At 48.8% G+C, this 21,613-nt stretch overlaps 1 protein-coding gene across 1 annotated transcript in view; it reads right to left on the bottom strand.

The window, feature by feature from the left end:
- Positions 1–21,613, bottom strand: part of cubn (cubilin (intrinsic factor-cobalamin receptor)) — a 277,880-nt gene that overhangs the window by 236,126 nt on the left and 20,141 nt on the right. The window contains exons 12-22 of the mRNA XM_072451238.1: positions 20,720–20,912; positions 20,250–20,368; positions 18,845–19,079; positions 14,740–14,921; positions 13,800–13,962; positions 11,815–12,005; positions 10,142–10,298; positions 9,310–9,485; positions 7,350–7,515; positions 5,348–5,573; positions 3,297–3,427 (exon numbers count right to left, since the gene is read on the bottom strand). Of these exons, the coding sequence (XP_072307339.1) occupies positions 3,297–3,427; positions 5,348–5,573; positions 7,350–7,515; positions 9,310–9,485; positions 10,142–10,298; positions 11,815–12,005; positions 13,800–13,962; positions 14,740–14,921; positions 18,845–19,079; positions 20,250–20,368; positions 20,720–20,912 (1,939 nt within the window). The remainder of the gene's footprint in view (positions 1–3,296; positions 3,428–5,347; positions 5,574–7,349; positions 7,516–9,309; positions 9,486–10,141; positions 10,299–11,814; positions 12,006–13,799; positions 13,963–14,739; positions 14,922–18,844; positions 19,080–20,249; positions 20,369–20,719; positions 20,913–21,613) is intronic.

The raw sequence follows: 21,613 nt of genomic DNA, 5'->3' as shown, positions 1-21,613 counted from the left end.
AAATTGAAATAAATAATAGGGCCAATATTCAGTGACATGTCATGTGATCACGTCATGTGATCGTGTCATGTGATCACGTCATGCAATCGTGTCATGCGATCACGTCATGTGATCATGTCATGTGATCATGTCATGCGATCGTGTCATGCGATCACGTCATGTGATCATGTCATGTGATCACGTCATGTGATCGTGTCATGCGATCGTGTCATGTGATCGTGTCATGTGATCGTGTCATGTGATCGTGTCATGCGATCGTGTCATGTGATCGTGTCATGCGATCGTGTCATGTGATCATGTCATGTGATCATGTCATGTGATCGTGTCATGTGATCACGTCATGTGATCACGTCATGTGATCACGTCATGTGATCACGTCATGTGATCACGTCATGTGATCGTGTCATGTGATCGTGTCATGTGATCACGTCATGTGATCGTGTCATGTGATCATGTCATGTGATCGTGTCATGTGATCGTGTCATGCGATCATGTCATGTGATCACGTCATGTGATCGTGTCATGTGATCATGTCATGTGATCGTGTCATGTGATCGTGTCATGTGATCACGTCATGCGATCGTGTCATGCGATCATGTCATGCGATCACGTCATGTGATCACGTCATGTGATCGTGTCATGTGATCGTGTCATGCGATCACGTCATGCGATCACGTCATGCGATCATGTCATGCGATCGTGTCATGTGATCGTGTCATGTGATCATGTCATGCGATCATGTCATGCGATCGTGTCATGTGATCGTGTCATGTGATCATGTCATGTGATCACGTCATGTGATCATGTCATGCGATCGTGTCATGCGATCGTGTCATGTGATCGTGTCATGTGATCACGTCATGTGATCACGTCATGTGATCACGTCATGTGATCACGTCATGTGATCATGTCATGCGATCGTGTCATGTGATCGCGTCATGTGATCGTGTCATGTGATCACGTCATGTGATCACGTCACGTGATCACGTCATGTGATCACGTCACGTGATCACGTCATGTGATCACGTCATGTGATCACGTCATGTGATCATGCTGAGAACAGCTTTAGTCCAGGGGAAGTGACCGATCTGTCCACTTGACCATGAACTCTCTGAAGTCTGCTCTTGATGTTGCAGCTCCGTTAAAACAGAAGGTCATAAGGTCAAAGCGCCTCCCCATGGTACAACCAAGAACTGCGTTCACATAAACAAAGAGTTAGAATATTAGAAGGATCATTTGGCCCCTCCCACACAGAAGAATCTCTAAAAGCAGAAAAAGCTGCTCCTGTCCAATCAGCAGCTCCGTGTGAGGCACAAACCAGAGACTGTTCACATCTAATAGAAGTCAACTAAAGTAACACACTGTAGCCATGGTAACACACTGTCACAGCTGTAGCCATGGTAACACACTGTCACAGCAGTAGAGCCCTCACTCCCAGCTTCTCTCAGCTCTGATGATTTCCTCCTTTAACAATAAAACAAAAACAATTAGAGATAAATGAGATACAATGACTCCCACTTTTCGCCCTGAACAAGCCCAAACTGTAAAACTAGTGTCACATATAAATCCATCAGTGACTTTAGAAATGTTCAGCTGTTGATCAAGAGAGAGAACTTCAGCCCTTATGTCCTCTAAAAGCTCCACTTGTGTCCTAGACCCCATTCCAAGCTCCTCAAAGACATTCTCCCCCTAATTATAGACTCTATTCTTAATATAATAAATACTTCAGTAGAAAGTGGCTATGTTCCACGTCCTTCAAACATGCAGTCATTAAACCTCTTCTGAAAAAGACTCATCTAGATCCCGACCTATTGTTAAACTACAGACCTATTTATAATCTTCCCTTTGTCTCTAAAATCCTTGAAAAAGTTGTAATAAAACAGCTTTGTCGCCCCCTACAGCAGGGTTCAGAGCCCACCACAGCAGGGTTCAGAGCCCACCACAGCAGGGTTCAGAGCCCACCACAGCAGGGTTCAGAGCCCACCACAGCAGGGTTCAGAGCCCACCACAGCAGGGTCCAGAGCCCACCACAGCGGGGTTCAGAGCCCACCACAGCGGGGTTCAGAGCCCACCACAGCAGGGTTCAGAGCCCACCACAGCGGGGTTCAGAGCCCACCACAGCGGGGTTCAGAGCCCACCACAGCGGGGTTCAGAGCCCACCACAGCAGGGTTCAGAGCCCACCACAGCAGGGTTCAGAGCCCACCACAGCAGGGTTCAGAGCCCACCACAGCAGACGATGGACTGGTCTCAATCCTGGTTCTGACCTCAGCATTTGACACCAACATTCTACTGCAGAGGTTAGAATGTGATGTAGGTGTCAGAGGCCCCGCCCTCAGAGGCCCCGCCCTCAGAGGCCCCGCTCTCAGAGGCCCCGCCCTCAGCTGCTTTAAATCCTATTTATCTGATTGATACCAGTTTGTTAATGTAAACCAGAGCTCCTCACCATGCTCTAAAGTAACTTAAGGTGTGCCACAGGGGTCAGTATTGGGTCCAGTTATGTTTACTCTTTATATGCTGCCGTTTGGTCACATGATCAGGTCACATGGCATTAACTTCCACTGCTCTGCAGACGACACTCAGCTGTATTTATCAATGAACCTGATCAGAGCGATCAAGTACAGACTTAGTGCTTGTGTGAAGGAGATAAAAACCTGGAGGACACTAAACTACCTGCTTCTTAACCCTGAGAAAACTGAGGTCATTGTGCTGGAGGTCATTGTGCTGGAGGTCATTGTGCTGGAGGTCATTGTGCTGCAGGTCATTGTGCTGGAGGTCACTGTGCTGGAGGTCATTGTGCTGGAGGTCATTGTGCTGGTCCTAAACATGTACGAGACGCTCTATCTGAGCAGATAGTCTCACTGAAGCCTCCAGTTCTACTGTAAGAAACCTCAGAGTCTTATTGGACCAGGAGCTCTCATTTAAAGCTCATATAAATCAAACCTGTAAAACAGACTCTTTCCATCTGCGTGAAATAGAGCCAAAATCAGAAGAATCCGGCCTAAAAGTGAAGCTGAAAAACGTCTCCTGCATTTGTAACGACTGGATTCTCCTGTAACTCCTGCTCACAGCAGGTCCTAAAAGCTCCATAAAAAGCTTTCAACTGGTTCAAAATGCAGAAGCAAGATTACAAACAGGAACTATACACCTCTACACTAGTGTGTAGAGGTGTGTGTTTGTGCTGTGAAGTGTGTAGAGGTGTGTGTTTGTGCTGTGAAGTGTGTAGAGGTGTGTGTTTGTGCTGTGAAGTGTGTAGAGGTGTGCGTCTGTGCTGTGAAGTGTGTAGAGGTGTGTGTACCACTGGTGGCGTTGATGGACACGTATCGAGCGGAGAAGCCCTCAGTGGACAGGCTGGAGTCGGACACAAAGAGCAGGGTGAGCAGACTGTCCGTGCTGGTGACCGAGGGAGGCACGGAGCGGCCGCAGAATCTGAACACACACAACACGCATGTGTCAAAGGTCATTGTACACGCCTGATCCTGTGTGCAGGTCTTGGTCTTCATCCAAGGTCATTTATATTTGTGCATTAAACATTAGATATCCCACTAATCACACTCAATCATACTTTTGTCGATTATACCTGTAAAAGGAAAAAAAGTGATCTGTTTTTGCAATTGTTTAATCTTGTTTAAAGTCTGTACGACAGCTCTGACTGACATGTAACTAAAACTCACATTACACATTACACATTTTGACAGTTTATGTCAAGTTTATAATTGTACTTCCTGGTTGGACAGACGCACAAATATGACACAGGTAGAGGTCATTCCACAGCGAATTGCCTTCATGCTCTATCGAGTGGTAAACCCGCGGCTCTTTGCCTCATATCAGATTTGGCAAATTTGGCCCTGAAACAGATCCAGATTCACAGAAGCTCTCCTTCTCTCTCATATATACAGACATATATGGATGAACTCTTGTGTACTCTAGTAGCTTTAGTTTGACACGGAGCTTGTTCTGGACCTGCAGCAGCTGAAGCTCGACAGAGGAGAGAGCGATGTGTGAGAGACTGAAGCAGAGTTCAGTTATGTGAAAGAGCACAGAGGACCACGAGTATGAAACAGAAAGTCTGCCATGACGGGCCGAAGGCACAGAGGCTAAAGTGAACGGCACACGGAGCTAATGCTGCAACATGACGGAAGAGTTACAGCTCCAAACACCAGCATCACAAAGTTTTACCAACAAGGTTCTTATTTTAAGTCATGCAAATGAGTTCAGAGCTACAGCAACTGTCACCGTCTGTGTTCATTAGTTCATAAGTTCATTAGTCCTTTATATTTCACTCTGTCACTGCATTAAACAGATCAGTTTGTGGAGCAAAATAACTTTCTCCAGCAGAACTCAGACAAGACTGAAATCATCGTCTTTGTCACAGAAACAAAGACAAAGTGTTAGCGTCACCTCCAGAGTCTCGCTCTAAAACCTACAAACCAAGTTACAAATCTGGGGGTAATAATGGACTCAGACTTGAACTTAAACACGTCAAATCAATAACATCAGCAGCTTTTTACCATCTAAAAAACATTGCCAAAATCAAAAATATAGTGTCTAAACCAGATTTGGAGAGACTTATCCATGTGTTTGTCTCCAGTAGATTAGACTGTAACGGCCGCTCACTGGCCTCTCCAAACGAGCTGTAAAACAGCTGCAGTTCATCCAGAACGCTGCTGCTCGGGTCCTGACCAGAACCAGGAAGTACCATCACATTAGTCCTGTTCTCAGGGGCCGGCCTCTTGCTGGTGCCAGAGTCAGGACTAAACATGGACCGGCCTCCTGTTGGTGCCAGAGTCAGGACTAAACATGGACCGGCCTCCTGCTGGTGCCAGAGTCAGGACTAAACATGGACCGGCCTCCTGCTGGTGCCATATGACTAAAAGGATTTTCTTTGCACTCTTCTCTTTTATGTCTTAAACTCTTTTGTGATTTCTGTCATGTTTTTTTGTGATTTGAATGCATTGTTTTCCTGTTTGAAGCTCTTTGAATTGCCTTGTGTATGAATAGTGCTCTACAAATAAACTTGCATTGCCTATATATTCAGAACAATACAGGAAATTAAGAATAAAACGCATTATTTTAAGCAGAAACTCCTTATTGCTTTATTTCTATGAACCCTAATGTTCATTTGAAAATATTCCTAAAATAATGGTCAGCCCTAGTGGTGATAACGTATGGAGATCCAGAATAAATACTTCAGAAATAAACATCATTTCAAACAATAACTCTAATAAACAGTTCATTTGATTGAATGACCTAAATGCAGCGCTGACCACTGCTGCATCATAAGCTTATATTTGATATAATTCTCGATCCTTCATCAGTTCTTTTGCTTCTAAACACAAAGTGCACTACCGTCCAAGTTTGGTGCCGGTCTCCACGGTGCCGTTGTCGTAGAGCTCCACGTAGTCGCGGATGCAGTTGCTGTGGTACTCCAGGTTGAAGGAGTCAAAGTTCAGGCGGATGATGTTCCCGGGGGCCACGCTGATGAACCAGGTGCAGTTGGCTCCATGGGGGTAGGTGTTGGGATGTCCCGGGCTCACGATAACGCCGCTCGGGCTGGTCATGGTGGCTCCGCAACCTGAAGTCAGTGCAGCACGTCAAACAGGCACAACATACTTATATATTTGAGCGCTTTAACCCTTTTGTGAATCGGGGGCCCTTTGGCCGGCCGTGGACACAGGACTGGTCACTCTGTGGTCACTCTGTGGTCACTCTGTGGTCACTCTGTGGTCACTCTGTGGTCACTGCGCCCACAGGAGCAGAGGGCAGTGAAAGTGAAGCAGGTTAATGGTCAGTTCTGCAGAGAAGTGACCGCTCACAGCCTTTGTTTGATGATTGTTTCAGATTGGAAATGGGCAAAGAAGCGATCCAAAGATATACCTCAAGTAGATGTGTTCAAACACATTCAAATGACTGGAAAGATTCTTCCTGGAAGTTAACAAACCATTTTTTTCTTTTGATTCAAATGAAATGTTTTTAAAAATCCCCTCAATGTGGAGAACAGACGGGACCACGAGTTCTGGGCCTGTGCGGATCAAAAGGAATTTGAGGGAAAATGTATCGTAGGGTTAGATACAATGTTCAATATTGAAAGAAGAACCTTTAGGAAAAACTCCAGAAAATAAAAAATATAAATAATGAATGAACAAATTGAATGGAAACATGGAAGAGATAACAATGAAATAAAGAAATAAAACTGAAATAAAACTGATTTTAGAAATGGATATGATGATATGGTTTAAAGATGTAAAATAATTGTAAAGTGAACAAACAAGTCCATGTCCTCATCAAGAAGACAAGACTAATCAGCGTGAAGTATTTTTAAGGCTTGTTCTTCCGGAGAAGCAATTTCATTCCAAAACGGTTCATAAGAAGACCTTAAGTACACATGTGTTCCTGAGAACATGCATGAGGACCATTGTCTTCAAATCAAATAAAAATATATAAACAATTTAATTAAAGGGGCTGTGTATTTCTACCTGTTTTACTTCCACATTCATGCTGACGTGTCGACTGAAACCATCACTCTCCACCATGATCGCTCTTTTAAACCACCACAGTTTTATTTGAAGTGCTCGTGTTCAATTTTCTGATAAATTTGCAACTATGATGTAATGCGCGTCCATGTGTCACCATGGTTACAGGTTTACTGCTGCCAGCTTCACAAACAGTGTAGGCAGAATGAGATAGGACGGATCGTAGCAAGCACTGGGACAGATGGCTCCACCGGGCTCCACCGGGACACACCAGGACACACCAGGACACACCGGGCTCCACCGGGACACATCAGGACACACCGGACTCCACCGACACACCGGGCTCCACCGGGACACACCAGGACACACCGGGCTCCACCGGGCTCAACCGGGCTCCACCGGGCTCCACCGGGCTCCACCGGGCTCCACCGGGCTCCACCGGGCTCCACCGACACACCGGGATGCACTGGTCACTGCAGGCTGACCAGTGTGTGAAGTGCGACAGGAGGAGAGCGCATGGACACGCCGAGATGAACAGTCAAATAATCATAATGTGTCTCCAAATAATCATTTGGAGACACATTACAAATAATGAATCACAAATTGAAAACTCGATGTGTTTGAGTGTCATACACGTATAAATGCACGCGCAGCTGAACAGCGTGAACAGCAGCGGCTGGATTGTTATGCGTAGCCTCTTCATTAAAGAACTACATATACCACAAAAAATGGTGGTGGTTCTGGTCCCACCAGAAAAGTTACATAATGCACCTTTAATGTGAAGCCATAGCAGGTATTTGGCCCAAATCCTGGACAAAAGGTTTTGTGTGGACAATCCACACACTGACAGAGAAGTCAATGGATTGAAAGGTTGTTACCTTCTATGGCGCGGCCATAGTCTGCCAGGAAGCCGAGGTTACTGACAGAGGAGTCGGTCTGGAAGTGGACGTACAGGGACTTCTGAGTGGACTGCAGTCTGGGAGGGATCTGGGTCCCACAGAAGGTCCCGAGGAGAGGAGCACTGGATGAGGCGCCATCCCGAACCTGACACCACATCAACCAAATACTTCAATTAATATCAGTCCCTGAGTCTTATCCACATGTGCAGCCTTAAACCGTAGAACCACAGACACAAAGTGAAGACATTATTTATTACACAAAGAGAGGAAGACACATAGAGGCCACAGAAGAACACAAAAAGGCAACAGTAAAGTAGAGAACCAGCATAATAATCAAGCTGAATACAGCCTGGGACAAAGGATGTAAAGCCTCTCTTGGTCTTCATTCCTACTTTTATAGGTACAGTATATACAAATAAGGAGGAGGAGAAATTAAACAAGCAATGACCACTATAAAATTAGAAATCAGACGTGTTAACGCCAGTGACACTTGGAGAGAGGTATTCTGTAAGAAACCTCTGTGGTATTTTCTTATCGGACTTCTCTGCTAGTTACAGTTTGTCCATAATGAGCATCATGTTTGAACACAGTGTCATGACAATAGTACACATGGCAACAGGACACCCTAGGCCAGAGGTAGATTTTGTTGTTTCATCTGACCTTCGGCTACGTGTCTTGGACACAGGCGAAGAGAGGAGTAGAGCTCTCAAGGAAGGAGTCCAATCAGGCACTGTTGGCTTGTAGAACTCCTGAGGCAGCTGGTATCGAGTCAGCTTATGTAAAACCTGGAGTTGGGAGGAGTTTGGAGAAGCCATGGAGGAGGACTTCTGGCACTTCAAAGAAATTCTGGCAAACCATCCAATTTTTCAGGACAGGGAAGCAGTTCTTCACCAGTACCCTTTAATGCACCAGCACCCTTTAAAGTCTTCACAGGGATCATCGGCCTCCCCGGTAAGGTCTGGTACAGGGTACTAGAGAGGAGAATGACCGAGAGTCGAACCTCTGGTTTTCTCAGCCAGCTATATACTCTCCATCAGGTGCTCAAGGGTTCATGGGAGTTTACAAATCCACATGTTTGTGGATCTGGAGAAGGCTTTCGACTGTGTTCCTCGGGGTGTCCTTTGGTCCGGGGCCCTTTGCTCAGGGCTGTCCGGTCCCTGTATGACCAGAGCAGGAGCTGTGTTCGCATTGCCGGCAGTAAGTCCTGTTCCCAGTGCATGTTGGACTCCTCAGGGCTGCGCTTTGTCACCGGTTCTGTTCATAGTTTTTATGGACAGAATTTCTAGGCGCAGTCAGGGGTCGGAGGGTGTGGTCAAGGGTCGGAGGGTGTAGTCAGGGGTCGGAGGGTGTGGTCAGGGGTCGGAGGGTGTGGTCAGGGGTCGGAGGGTGTCCGGTTTGAGGACCACAGGATTATATCTCTGCTGTTTGCAGACGATGTTGTCCTGATGGCTCCATCAAACCCGGACCTGCAGCTGCACTGGGACGGTTTGCAGCCGAGTGTGAAGCGTCTGGGATGAGAATCAGCTCCAAATCCGAGGCCATGGTTCTCGACCGGAAAAAGGTGCCTTGCCTGCTCCAGGTGGGTGTGGAGTCCTTGCCCCAAGTGGAGGAGTTCAAGTATCTCGGGGTTTTGTTCATGGGTGAGGAAAGGATGGAGCGTGAGATTGACAGTTGGATCGATGCAGCGTCTGCAGTGATGCAGTCACTGCATCGAACTGTTGTGGTGAAGTCGAAAGGCAAAGCTCTCTATTTATCTCAATCTACGTTCCTTCTCTCATCTATGGTCATGAGCTCTTTGTGTAATGACCGAAAGGACAATATCACGGATACAAGCGGTCGGAATGAGTTTCCTCTGCAGGGTGGCTGGGCGCTCCCTTAGAGATAGGGGGGAGTTCAGAGTAGAGTTGCTGCAGTGTGATGGTGTTACGTGTTCGATTACCTGCACAGAGTCGTATCGACAGGAGCCGCCCTCCACACTGAACGACAGGAAGTTGAGGGTGACCACATATCCCTGTGGCTGGCTGATGACCCACTCACACGCCTTGTTGTGGGGGTAAGCGTTTGGATGGAGGGGTGAGCGGAGCTGCCCTGTGCCTGAAAACACGCCCCCACAATCTGCACAGAAAGACAAACCAGTACTTTAACAGGCAATGTCATCATCAAACAGAATTGTAAAAATATAAATCACTATCTGTAGCTGAAAGGTTACAAAAGTTGAATTAAAAAAATCCTTTTTAATTAGAGATGTTAATGCTGTGACCGTGACAAAACTGATTAGTTATTACATTTTAGGGATGGGCGAGTTTGACAAAAAAAAATGTTGTAAGTAATGATTTATTAGTTGATTGATTGGTAGATTATTGTATTTAATTTTGACATTTTGATTTAATAAACTGTCTTTGTATTTATTTAAAAGTATTTATGTGTTTTAGAGTCTGTCCAGACAAACAGGATAACAGGATATTTATATGGGGGGCATGGGGGTTATGGGGGGCACGGGGGTTATGGGGGGCATGGGGGGCATGGGGGTTATGGGGGGCACGGGGGTTATGGGGGGCACGGGGGGCATGGGGGGCACGGGGGTTATGGGGGGCATGGGGGGCATATGGGTTATGGGAGGCACGGGGGTTATGGGGGGCACGGGGGGTTATGGGGGGCACGGGGGTTATGGGGGGCATGGGGGGCACGGGGGTTATGGGGGGCACGGGGGTTATGGGGGGCATGGGGGTTATGGGGGGCATGGGGGCAGCACTGAGCACAGCCTCACTCACCCAAAGTGTAGACGGCCCTGAAGCCCGCACGGCTCACAGAACTGTCTGACCTGAAGCGGATCCACAGATAACTGGACGAGGACCGCAGAGGAGCCGGCAGGACGCTTCCACAGAACCGGCCAATCAGAGGGGCCGTCTCCTGGAGCCCGTCACGCACCTGGAATACAACATCATCAGTTTGTCTCTTCTTTCACATGACATATGTGTGCATTTCTTCTATGTTTTGTCTGTCAGATGATATAAATCTCATCGGATGTTAATGTGTTTTATTTACTCCCCAGGAGTCACCAGTCGTTTTGTGGCTGAGGGCTACTTCAAGAGCACCCAGTTGGTCAAGGGCAACCAGTTCATTTTGGCTAAATGGGCCTCCAATTAGTGCTGCCCGGTTGTCGAGTGCCAGGCTCCATGTGCAATTTGCTGCATGTCCTCCATTCTCTCTCATTCCCATGTCACACTCAGCTGTTCTGTCTAATAAAGCCTATGGGCTCTGTTAGAATGCTACTACTCCAGTAAGTACTACTGCAGAGAATGTGGGATGAATGGCTCGTACGAAACCCTCAATACTAACGACCAAACAACTAGTAGCTCAGTGTTCCAACATCCACAAGCGGCAACTGCTATCACAACTAGAGATTGATGAGATATGGCAATAGCAAGGTTGAGCCAGCGCGCCAGGTCAGGGGGGAGTAGGCGGTAACTCCCTATCCAGAGATTGGGTGCGAAGCCCCAATAACCACGCTGAATACGGCAGCAAGTGAACTGAAGTTCTAGAGAAGGTAAATGCAGCATTGACAGCTATCCCTACGACAACCATCACTGAAACCAATGAACTAAAATACAACTCAGCAGCAGCGATCCTTGAGACACTCGGCCATGACTAACCATGAGATAAAATACCCACCATGGAAAAAGAGGTTGGAGGCTAAAATCAAGACAGCTCGGAGAGAGGTGAGCCAACTGTCTGAGGCCCAGAAAGGTGCAATGCGAAAGCAAGTACCCAAGAGGTACAACCAGATGCCCAAACCTGAAGCACTTAAAACTGCCAAACAACGCTTCCAAGCCTTAGCCAGCCGCCTAAAGAGGTACACAAGAGTGAAGGAAGCCAGGAGAAAAAACAAGTTGTTCTGGTCTCAAAGTGTACGCTCAATGGCAGCAGAGCAGACTCCACCAAGGCTAATAACAGTACTGGAAAGGGAAGCATCCCATAACCGAGTGTACACTCGCACCCTGAGATTGTACACTATCACCCTGAGACTGTACACTAGCACCCTGAGACTGTACACTAGCACCCTGAGACTGTACACTAGCACCCTGAGACTGGACACTAGCACCCTGAGACTGTACACTAGTACCCTGAGACTGTACACTAGCATCCTGAGACTGTACACTAGCACCCTGAGACTGGACACTAGCACCCTGAACTGTACACTAGCACCCTGAGACTGTACACTAGCACCCTGAGACTGTACACTAGCACCCTGAGACTGTACACTAGCACCCTGAGACTGTACACCAGCCGTAAGGAAGGAGGCGGGACTAGTGAGTGTGAGAGCCACTATCCAGGACAAAACGTCCAAGGTCCATAAGTACATCAAGGACAAGGCTCCTACAGAGGACGTGCTCAGTGAATGTCGGGTGAGGTGACGGAGCGGTCAGAGTCAAAGCTCTCGTACCTCCACATAGTCAAAGACGCAGCTGCTGTGGCTCTCCAGGTTCATGTGGGTGAAGTTGAGGGACACCTTCTCTCCCTGGGGCAGGCGGATGATGTAGACACACTGCCGGTTGTGGGCGTAGTCATTGGGCCAGTTTGGAGAGATAATGATCCCCTCTGTGTCGGTGAAGGTCCCGCCACACCCGGGGTCACCTGAGGTCACATGACACAAGAGGATCAGGCTTTTACCACGGATCAAGCTTCTCCTGCACATGGAAGAGGCTGATGCTGAGGGACACGTTTATTGAATATCCTGCACACTCTCACCCCAAAGCTAAACAGTCCTGTAAAATAACGCACACTCTGATACGTGCTCTATGAGACTACACTAGTGTGCAGGGTTGGTTACCATGTGACCTGCCCACCCCGTGTGCTGGCCACAGATACGCCTGAACACACCTGCTGAACCTGTGTTCTCTATGGTAAGTCATTAACACTCCTCCAGTGAAAGCAGAGGATGAAGTGAAGGGCGGAGCCGTGACTGAGCAATGTGACATCAGCTGTTTGAATGTCAAAATGTGTACGTTTTTCTGTGTCGGATCATGTTTTTACAATGAAAAGTAATCATGAATATACAAGATGATGACATATATATGAGTGGAGCAAGGTGGAGTGAGCTGGAGTGGGGTTAAGTGAGGTGGAGTGAGGTGGAGTGAGTTGGAGTGAGGTGGAGTGAGATGGAGTAAGTTGGAGAGAGTTGGAGTGAGTTGGAATGAGTTGGAGTGAGTTGGAGTGAGGTGGAGTGAGGTGGAGTAAGTTGGACTGAGTTGGAGTGAGGTGGAGGGAGGTGGAGCAAGTTGGAGTGAGGTGGAGTGGGTTGGAGTGAGGTAGAGTGAGTTGGAGTGTGTTGGAGTGAGGTGGAGTGGTGTGAAGTGAGTTGGAGTGAGGTGGAGTGGGTTTGAGTGAGGTGGAGTGAGTTGGAGTGAGTTGGAGTGAGGTGGACTGAGTTGGAGTGTGTTGGAGTGAAGTGGAGTGAGTTGAGGTGAGGTGGAGTGAGGTGGAGTGGCGTGAAGTGACTTGGAGAGAGTTGGAATGAGGTGGAGTGAGTTGGAGTGTTTTGGAGTGAGGTGGAGTGAGTTGGGGTGAGGTGGAGTGGTGTGAAGTGACTTGGAGTGAGGTGGAGTGAGTTGGAGAGAAGTGGAGTGAGTTAGAGTGAGGTGGAGAAAGGTGGAGTGAGGTGGAGTTAGTTGGAGTGAGTTAGAGTGAGGTGGAGTATGTTGGAGTGAGTTGGAATGAGTTGGAGTGAGATGGAGTAAGTTGGAGTGAGTTGGAGTGAGTTGGAGTGAGGTGGAGTAAGTTGGAGTGAGTTGGAGTGAGTTAGAGTGAGGTGGAGTAAGTTGGACTGAGTTGGAGTGAGGTGGAGGGAGGTGGAGCGAGTTGGAGTGAGGTGGAGTGAGGTAGAGTCAGTTGGAGTGAGGTGGAGTGGGTTGGAGTGTGTTGGAGTGAGGTGGAGTGGTGTGAAGTGAGTTGGAGTGAGGTGGAGTGGGTTTGAGTGAGGTGGAGTGAGTTGGAGTGAGGTGGAGTGAGTTGGAGTGAGGTGGAGTGAGTTGGAGTGAGGTGGAGTGAGTTGGGGTGAGGTGGAGTGAGTTGAAGTGACTTGGAGTGAGGTGGAGTGAGGTGGATTGGCATGAAGTGACTTGGAGTGAGTTGGAATGAGGTGGAGTGGTTTGAAGTGACTTGGAGTGAGGTGGAGTGAGGTGGAGAGAAGTGGAGTGAGTTAGAGTGAGGTGGAGTGAGTTGGAGTGAGGTGGAGTGAGTTGGAGTGAGGTGGAGTGAGGTGGAGTGAGTTGGAGAGAGGTGGAGTGAGTTGGAGTGAGGTGGAGTGAGTTGGAGTGAGGTGGAGTGAGGTGGAGTGAGGTGGAGTGAGTTGGAGTGAGGTGGAGTGAGTTGGGGTGAGGTGGAGTGGTGTGGAGTGACTTGGAGTGAGGTGGAGTGAGGTGGTTGTACTTGGAGAGGTGGTGTAGGTGATATGGAAGCCTCGGTCAGACACAGAGCTGTCAGAGTGAAAGTGGATCCAGGCGTTGGGGCCCGTGGTGACCACAGGGGCCGGTGACGAGGTGCTGCAGTACCGGCCCAGGACTGGGTCCTCAGGCAGCAGGCCATCACGCACCTACAACACACAACACACTGAGCACACTGAACTACACAACACACTGAACTACACAACACACTGAACTACACAACACACGGAATACACACTGAACTACACAACACACGGAACACACACTGAACTACACAACACACTGAACTACACAACACACGGAATACACACTGAACTACACAACACACGGAACACACACTGAACTACACAACACACTGAACTACACAACACACGGAATACACACTGAACTACACAACACACTGAACTACACAACACACTGAACTACACAACACACTGAACTACACAACACACGGAATACACACTGATCTACACAACACACTGAACTACACAACACACGGAACACACACTGAACTGCACAACACACTGAACACACTGAATACACCGAACTGCACAACACACTGAACACACTGAACACATTATACACACACTGAACACACTGAATACACTGAACTACACAACACACAGAACACACACTGAACTGCACAACACACTGAACACACTGAATACACCGAACTGCACAACACACTGAACACACTGAACACATTATACACACACTGAACACACTGAACTACACAACACACCGAACACACACTGTACACACACTGTACACAACATGAGGAGTGTTTCTAAGGCCTTCTCAGTCACACTTGTGGTGAGCTAGACTTTTGTTGCCATAGAAACTACTTTGTGGCTTGAATTCCCTTTGATAAACTACAATGTGAGATCGACAGACTTATGTCATTGAAGAAGAATGAGTCGTTTCACCTCCAGATAGTCAAAGTTGCAGTCCGGGTGGTTTTCCAGGCTCAGGACCCCAAAGGCGAAGGTGATGAGGAGGCCCGGGCTCACGGTTACGCTCCAGTAACAGTCCCGGGACGGCGGGTAGTTTCCCGGGTAACCGGGGGAGTTGATGCTGCCATAAGGTGCAGTCAGTTCATCTCCACAAACTGAGGGGGAAACACATTGTTCTGTCATTTATCACAGAAGCGTTTGACCTTCTCTTTGATTTAATTACGTTTTGCATGTTTACAGTGTCATCTAGTGGACACTTCTGGTGTCGCAGGCAGAGAACATGTTTTAAGTAAAACTATATTTAACAAAATATAAACATATATAAAAATGAAATTTAAAAAAAAACTCTTCCTCACCCTCCGCAGGTGGTCTCTATTTATCCCCCTTCAAGCTCGGGTCCTCCTCCAGAGGCCTCTGGGAGCTTAAGAGTACTTCAGTATCTTTGCTGTTCCTGCACTTTTCTGGACCGAGATGTCTGATGTTTTTCCTGGATCTGCTCAAGCCATTCCTCCAGTTTGGGGGTCATTCCTCCAGTTTGGGGGTCACTGCCCCAGGTGCTCCGGTCACTACGGGCACCACCAATACCTTCACACTCCAGGCCTTCTCCAGCTCCTCTCTGAGGCCTAGTCCATCCCATGATGCACTGCAATGTCCACCACCGTGGCTTTCCTCTGACCCTTGAGGCCACCACTATGTCCGGTTGGTTCTCCATTACCATTTGGTCTGTCTGTATCTGGAAGTCCCAGAGGCCCTTGGCTCGGTCGTTCTCCACCACCTTTGGAGGTGTTTCCCAGTTTAACCTTGGGGTCTCCAGCTCGTACTCTGCACAGATGTTTCTTACACTATGTCAGCTCCTGGTGATGGCGCTCCATGTGTGCTGTCCCTGCAGCATCTGCACCTGCAGTTATGTGTGGGATGGTCTCAGGGCCCTTTGCACAGCCTACACCTTGGGTCTTGTCTGGTGTGGTAGATCTGGGCCTCTATTGATCTGGTGTTCAGGGCCTGCTCCTGTCCTGCCATGATCAGGGCCTCTGTCCTTCAGACCGGCTCTTTCTAACCATTGGTAGGATTTTGTGATATCAGCCACTTCAGTTATGTTCCGGTGGTACATTCCATGTAGGGGCGTGTCCTCCCATGTAGGGGCGTGTCCTCCCATGATGGTCGCTCCAGCACCTCATTGTCCTCTGTTCCTCATTGTCTGAGACATTCACTGAGCATGTCCTCTGTAGGAGCCTTGTCCTTGATGTACTGATGGATCTTGGACGTTTTGTCCTGGATAGTGGCTCTCACACTCACTAGTCCCGCCTCCTTCCTTACGGCTAGTGTACAGTCTCAAGGTGCTAGTGTACAGTCTCAGGGTGCTAGTGTACAGTCTCAGGGTGCTAGTGTACAGTCTCAGGGTGCTAGTGTACAGTCTCAAGGTGCTAGTGTACAGTCTCAGGGTGCTAGTGTACAGTCTCAGGGTGCTAGTGTACAGTCTCAGGGTGCTAGTGTACAGTCTCAGGGTGCTAGTGTCCAGTCTCAGGGTGCTAGTGTACAGTCTCAGGGTGCTAGTGTACAGTCTCAGGGTGCTAGTGTACAGTCTCAGGGTGATAGTGTACAGTCTCAGGGTGCTAGTGTACAGTCTCAGGGTGCTAGTGTACAGTCTCAGGGTGCTAGTGTACAGTCTCAGGGTGCTAGTGTACAATCTCAGGGTGCTAGTGTACAGTCTCAGGGTGCTAGTGTACAGTCTCAGGGTGCTAGTGTACAGTCTCAGGGTGCTAGTGTACAGTCTCAGGGTGCTAGTGTACAATCTCAGGGTGCTAGTGTACAGTCTCAGGGTGCTAGTGTACAGTCTCAGGGTGCTAGTGTACAGTCTCAGGGTGCTAGTGTACAGTCTCAGGGTGCTAGTGTACAGTCTCAGGGTGCTAGTGTACAATCTCAGGGTGCTAGTGTACAGTCTCAGGGTGCTAGTGTACAGTCTCAGGGTGCTAGTGTACAGTCTCAGGGTGCTAGTGTACAATCTCAGGTGCTAGTGTACAGTCTCAGGTGCTGTATTTGGGATGGAACCCTCCATGATCAGGAGCTTTCGTGTCTTAACATCTGTGGTCTGTATCTCCTCCTTTGGCCAACTGATTATTCCTGCAGGGTCTGATCACTGACAGGGCGCGGCAGGGTCTGATCAGTGGCAGTAGCTGTTTATTGCCCGGGACTTGTTCTTGTCATTGAGCTGCTTCAGGACTTGCCTCACTCGTTGTAGGTATTTGGTCATAGCTGCTTTCCTTGTTACCTCTTCGAGGTTGCCATTTGTCTGTGGGATTCCTAGGTCCTTGTAACTGTCATCAATGTCTGCTATTGTTCCTTCTGGGAGTGAGACCCCCTCTGTGTGGACCACCTTCCCTCTGTGTGGACCACCTTCCCTCTGTGTGGACCACCTTCCCTCTGTGTGGACCACTTTCCCTCTGTGTGGACCACCTTCACACCCTCTGTGTGGACCACCTTCCCTCTGTGTGGACCACCTTCCCTCTGTGAGGACCACCTTCCCTCTGTGAGGACCACCTTCCCTCTGTGTGGACCACCTTCCCTCTGTGAGGACCACCTTCCCTCTGTGTGGACCACCTTCCCTCTGTGTGGACCACCTTCCCTCTGTGAGGACCACCTTCCCTCTGTGAGGACCACCTTCCCTCTGTGTGGACCACCTTCCCTCTGTGAGGACCACCTTCCCTCTGTGTGGACCACCTTCCCTCTGTGTGGACCACCTTCCCTCTGTGAGGACCACCTTCCCTCTGTGTGGACCACCTTCCCTCTCTTAGTCACCATCGCCACACTTCTCTAGTCCAAATGACATAAGCTGTAGATCCTGGTGGTGTGGATCAGGGAGTGAATGTCCCACTCGCTCTTTGCATACAGCTTGATGTCATCCATGTAGAGGAGGTGACTGATGGTGGCCCCATTCCTGAGTCGTATCCATAGCCAGTCTGATTATTTGGCTGAGGGGGTTCAGACCTCTGCAGAACAGCAGTGAGGGGGTTCAGACCTCTGCAGAACAGCAGTGAGGGGGTTCAGACCTCTGCAGAACAGCAGTGAGGGGGTTCAGACCTCTGCAGAACAGCAGTGAGGGGGTTCAGACCTCTGCAGAACAGCAGTGAGGGGGTTCAGACCTCTGCAGAACAGCAGTGAGGGGGTTCAGACCTCTGCAGAACAGCAGTGGGGACAGCTCATCACCCTGGTATATGCCACATTTGATGGTCACTTGTGCAAGTGTCTTGCCATTGGCCTCAAGGCTGGTTTTCCACAACCTCATGGAGTTCCTTCTGAAGGCTCTTAGAGGCCCACTGATGTTGTACAACCCCAAGCATTCCATGATCCAAGTGTGTGGCATTGAGTCGGATGCTTTCTTGTAATGGATCCAGGCAGTGCTCAGGTTGGTGTGTTGGGCTCTACGGTCCCCTGCGACTGTTCTGTACCAGGAGCTGGTGTGTCGCACCTCTGGTATTTTTGCCGATGCCTTTCTGAGCAGTCTCATGTATTGATCCATGTGCCGCTTATCTTAGCCATCATTATGCCCGACAGGAGCCTCCACGTTGTGGAGGGACAGGTTATTGGCCGATAGTTCGACGGAACTGTGCCCTTTGTGGGATCCTTCTGGATCAGGATCGTACGCCCTTGGGTTAGCCATTCAGGCTGAGTTCCGTCCTTTAGCAGTGTGTTCTTACTCGCTACTAGGCGCTCGTGGAGTGAGGTGAGTTTCTTTAGCCAGTATCATGTATCATGTCATATCATGTGAGGAGCTCGGCCACACGGGGGGAGCTCGGAGTAGAGCCGCTGCTCCTCCAGCTGAGGTGGCTCGGGCCTCTGTTCCGGAGCCTCCTGGGCGCCTCCCTCGGGAGGTGTTTCAGGCATGTCCCACCGAAAGAGGCCCCGGGGAAGACCCAGGACACTCTGGAGAGACTATGTCTCTCGGCTGGCCTGGGAACGCCTCGGATAACGCGGTAGAAAATGGATGGATGTTACGTTGTTTTTTTTTCTCACAATCAAAAAATAGATATGATAAAGGAAAGATAGAGATAAAACGTGGTGACAGGCCGTGTTGTTGTACCTGGGTCCTGGGACGTCCAGACTACAGTGAAGCCCCCGGCTTTGACCGAGTGGTCCGAGCGGAACCAGAAGTAGAGCGCGTTGTGGGAGCTGGACAGGGCGCTCGGGTTGTTTTGTCCACAGTATCGCCCGATCATAAACGCAGACGCACTCTCCCCGTCGTGGATCTGGAGGAAGTCTGCGTTACAGTTGAAGGTGGTCTCCAACTCAAAGAAGGGGAAGGTGATGTGTAAGATCTGTGGAGCGGAGCAGAGGAAAGCACCGTCTCAACCAGGAAGTCACTATAAAGGGTTAATAATGACTAAAGTCTTAAATACAGTTAAATCATTTAGTGACATGCACAAGTGAAGCCTGGGCCTCATGACACGGGACAGACTAGGCCCCATGACACGGGACAGACTAGGCCCCGTGACATGGGACAGACTAGGCCCCGTGACATGGGACAGACTAGGCCCCATGACACGGGACAGACTAGGCCCCGTGACATGGGACAGACTAGGCCCCGTGACATGGGACAGACTAGGCCCCATGACACGGGACAGACTAGGCCCCGTGACATGGGACAGACTAGGCCCCGTGACACGGGACAGACTAGGCCCCGTGACACGGGACAGACTAGACCCCGTGACACGGGACAGACTAGACCCCGTGACACGGGACAGACTAGGCCCATGACACGGTACAGTTGTTTAAAGAGCTTGGTCTTCACGTTCAGGACATATGTGTCCACAGACCTCCAGAATGTAGCGTGTCATGATGTATACAAAGTTCACAAGACATAAATTGGATGGGTACAGTCCCTCATGAGTGTGTGTGCAGAGTGTGTGTGCAGAGTGTGTGTGCAGAGTGTGTGTGCAGAGGTGCAGAGTGTGTTTGCAGAGGTGCAGAGTGTGTGTGCAGAGTGTGTGTGCAGAGTGTGTGTGCAGAGTGTGTGTGCAGAGGTGCAGAGTGTGTTTGCAGAGGTGCAGAGTGTGTGTGCAGAGTGTGTGTGCAGAGTGTGTGTGCAGAGGTGCAGAGTGTGTTTGCAGAGGTGCAGAGTGTGTGTGCAGAGTGTGTGTGCAGAGTGTGTGTGCAGAGTGTGTGTGCAGAGTGTGTGTGCAGAGTGTGTGTGCAGAGTGTGTGTGCAGAGGTGCAGAGTGTGTGTGCAGAGTGTGTGTGCAGAGTGTGTGTGCAGAGTGTGTGTGCAGAGTGTGTGTGCAGAGGTGCAGAGTGTGTGTGCAGAGTGTGTGTGCAGAGGTGCAGAGTGTGTGTGCAGAGTGTGTGTGCAGAGGTGCAGAGTGTGTGTGCAGAGGTGCAGAGTGTGTGTGCAGAGTGTGTGTGCAGAGTGTGTGTGCAGAGGTGCAGAGTGTGTGTGCAGAGGTGCAGAGTGTGTGTGCAGAGTGTGTGTGCAGAGGTGCAGAGTGGACCTTGTTGGGTTCGGTGCGGATGACCCAGGCGCAGCTGACCATGTGGTCGTACTCCTCATGACCCGGGTTGTTGGGATAACTGAAGGATCCAGCCGGGCCAATCAGGAAACCTCCACATTCTGAGGACAGCACAGCCTCAAAACATGTTCACAGGCCGTGCAGTGCGGGGCCGCGCAGTGCGGGGCCGCGCAGTGCAGGGCCGCGCACGGGGCCGCGTACGGGCCGCGTGCACTGACACTTCAGGAACTAAACATGGCCTCCCCCTGAAATATGAACTAAACCAGAACTAACCCAGAAATAAACCAGGACTAAACCAAGACTAAACCAGGACTAAACCAAGTCTAAACCAGGACTAAACCAGGACTAAACCAGGACTAAACCAGGACTAAACCAGGACTAAACCAGGACTAAACCAGGACTAAACCAGGACTAAACCAGGACTAAACCAGGACTAAACTGTTTCTCTGTACCTTGCTGGGGGGTCTGGCAGAAGGGTCCGGTCCACTGACTGGGGCAGGTGCAGCTGAAGCCGTTGAGCTGGTCCACACAGGTCCCTCCGTTCTGACAGGGGCGGCTGGAGCACTCGTCCATGTCCTGGTCACAGTGCTCGCCCCCCCAGCCAGGGCTGCAGTTACACAGGTACCCAGGGGCCCCGGCGGTGGACTGAGACAAAGACACAGCACACGCCGTCACCATACATGTGGTATGTATGCTGTGTTTGTATGTATATATGTCGTATGTATATATGTATGTGTATGTATATATGTCTTATGTATATATGTCGTATGTATATATGTCGTATGTATATATGTATGTGTATGTATATATGTCGTATGTATATATGTATGTGTATGTATATATGTCGTATGTATATATTTCGTATGTATATATTTCGTATGTATATATGTCGTATGTATATATTTCGTATGTATATATGTCGTATGTATATATGTCGTATGTATGTATGTCGTATGTATATATGTCGTATGTATATATGTCGAATGTATATATTTCGTATGTATATATTTCGTATGTATATATGTCGTATGTATATATTTCGTATGTATATATGTCGTATGTATATATGTGTATGTATATATGTCGTATGTATATATGTCGTATGTATATATGTCGAACGTATATATTTCGTATGTATATATGTCGTATGTATATATTTCTTATGTATATATGTCGTATGTATATATTTCGTATGTATATATGTCGTATGTATATATGTCGTATGTATATATGTCGTATGTATATATTTCGTATGTATATATTTCGTATGTATATATGTCGTATGTATATATGTCGTATGTATATATGTCGTATGTATATATGTCGTATGTATATATGTCGTATGT

The sequence above is a fragment of the Eucyclogobius newberryi genome, unplaced genomic scaffold (assembly GCF_026437365.1).
Source record: "Eucyclogobius newberryi isolate DKJ021-1_F unplaced genomic scaffold, fEucNew1.0.hap1 SCAF_18, whole genome shotgun sequence".
NCBI lineage: Eukaryota > Metazoa > Chordata > Actinopteri > Gobiiformes > Gobiidae > Eucyclogobius > Eucyclogobius newberryi.
The sequence above is the reverse complement of the archived record's forward strand: the minus strand, read 5'-3'. Positions and strand labels throughout refer to the sequence as shown.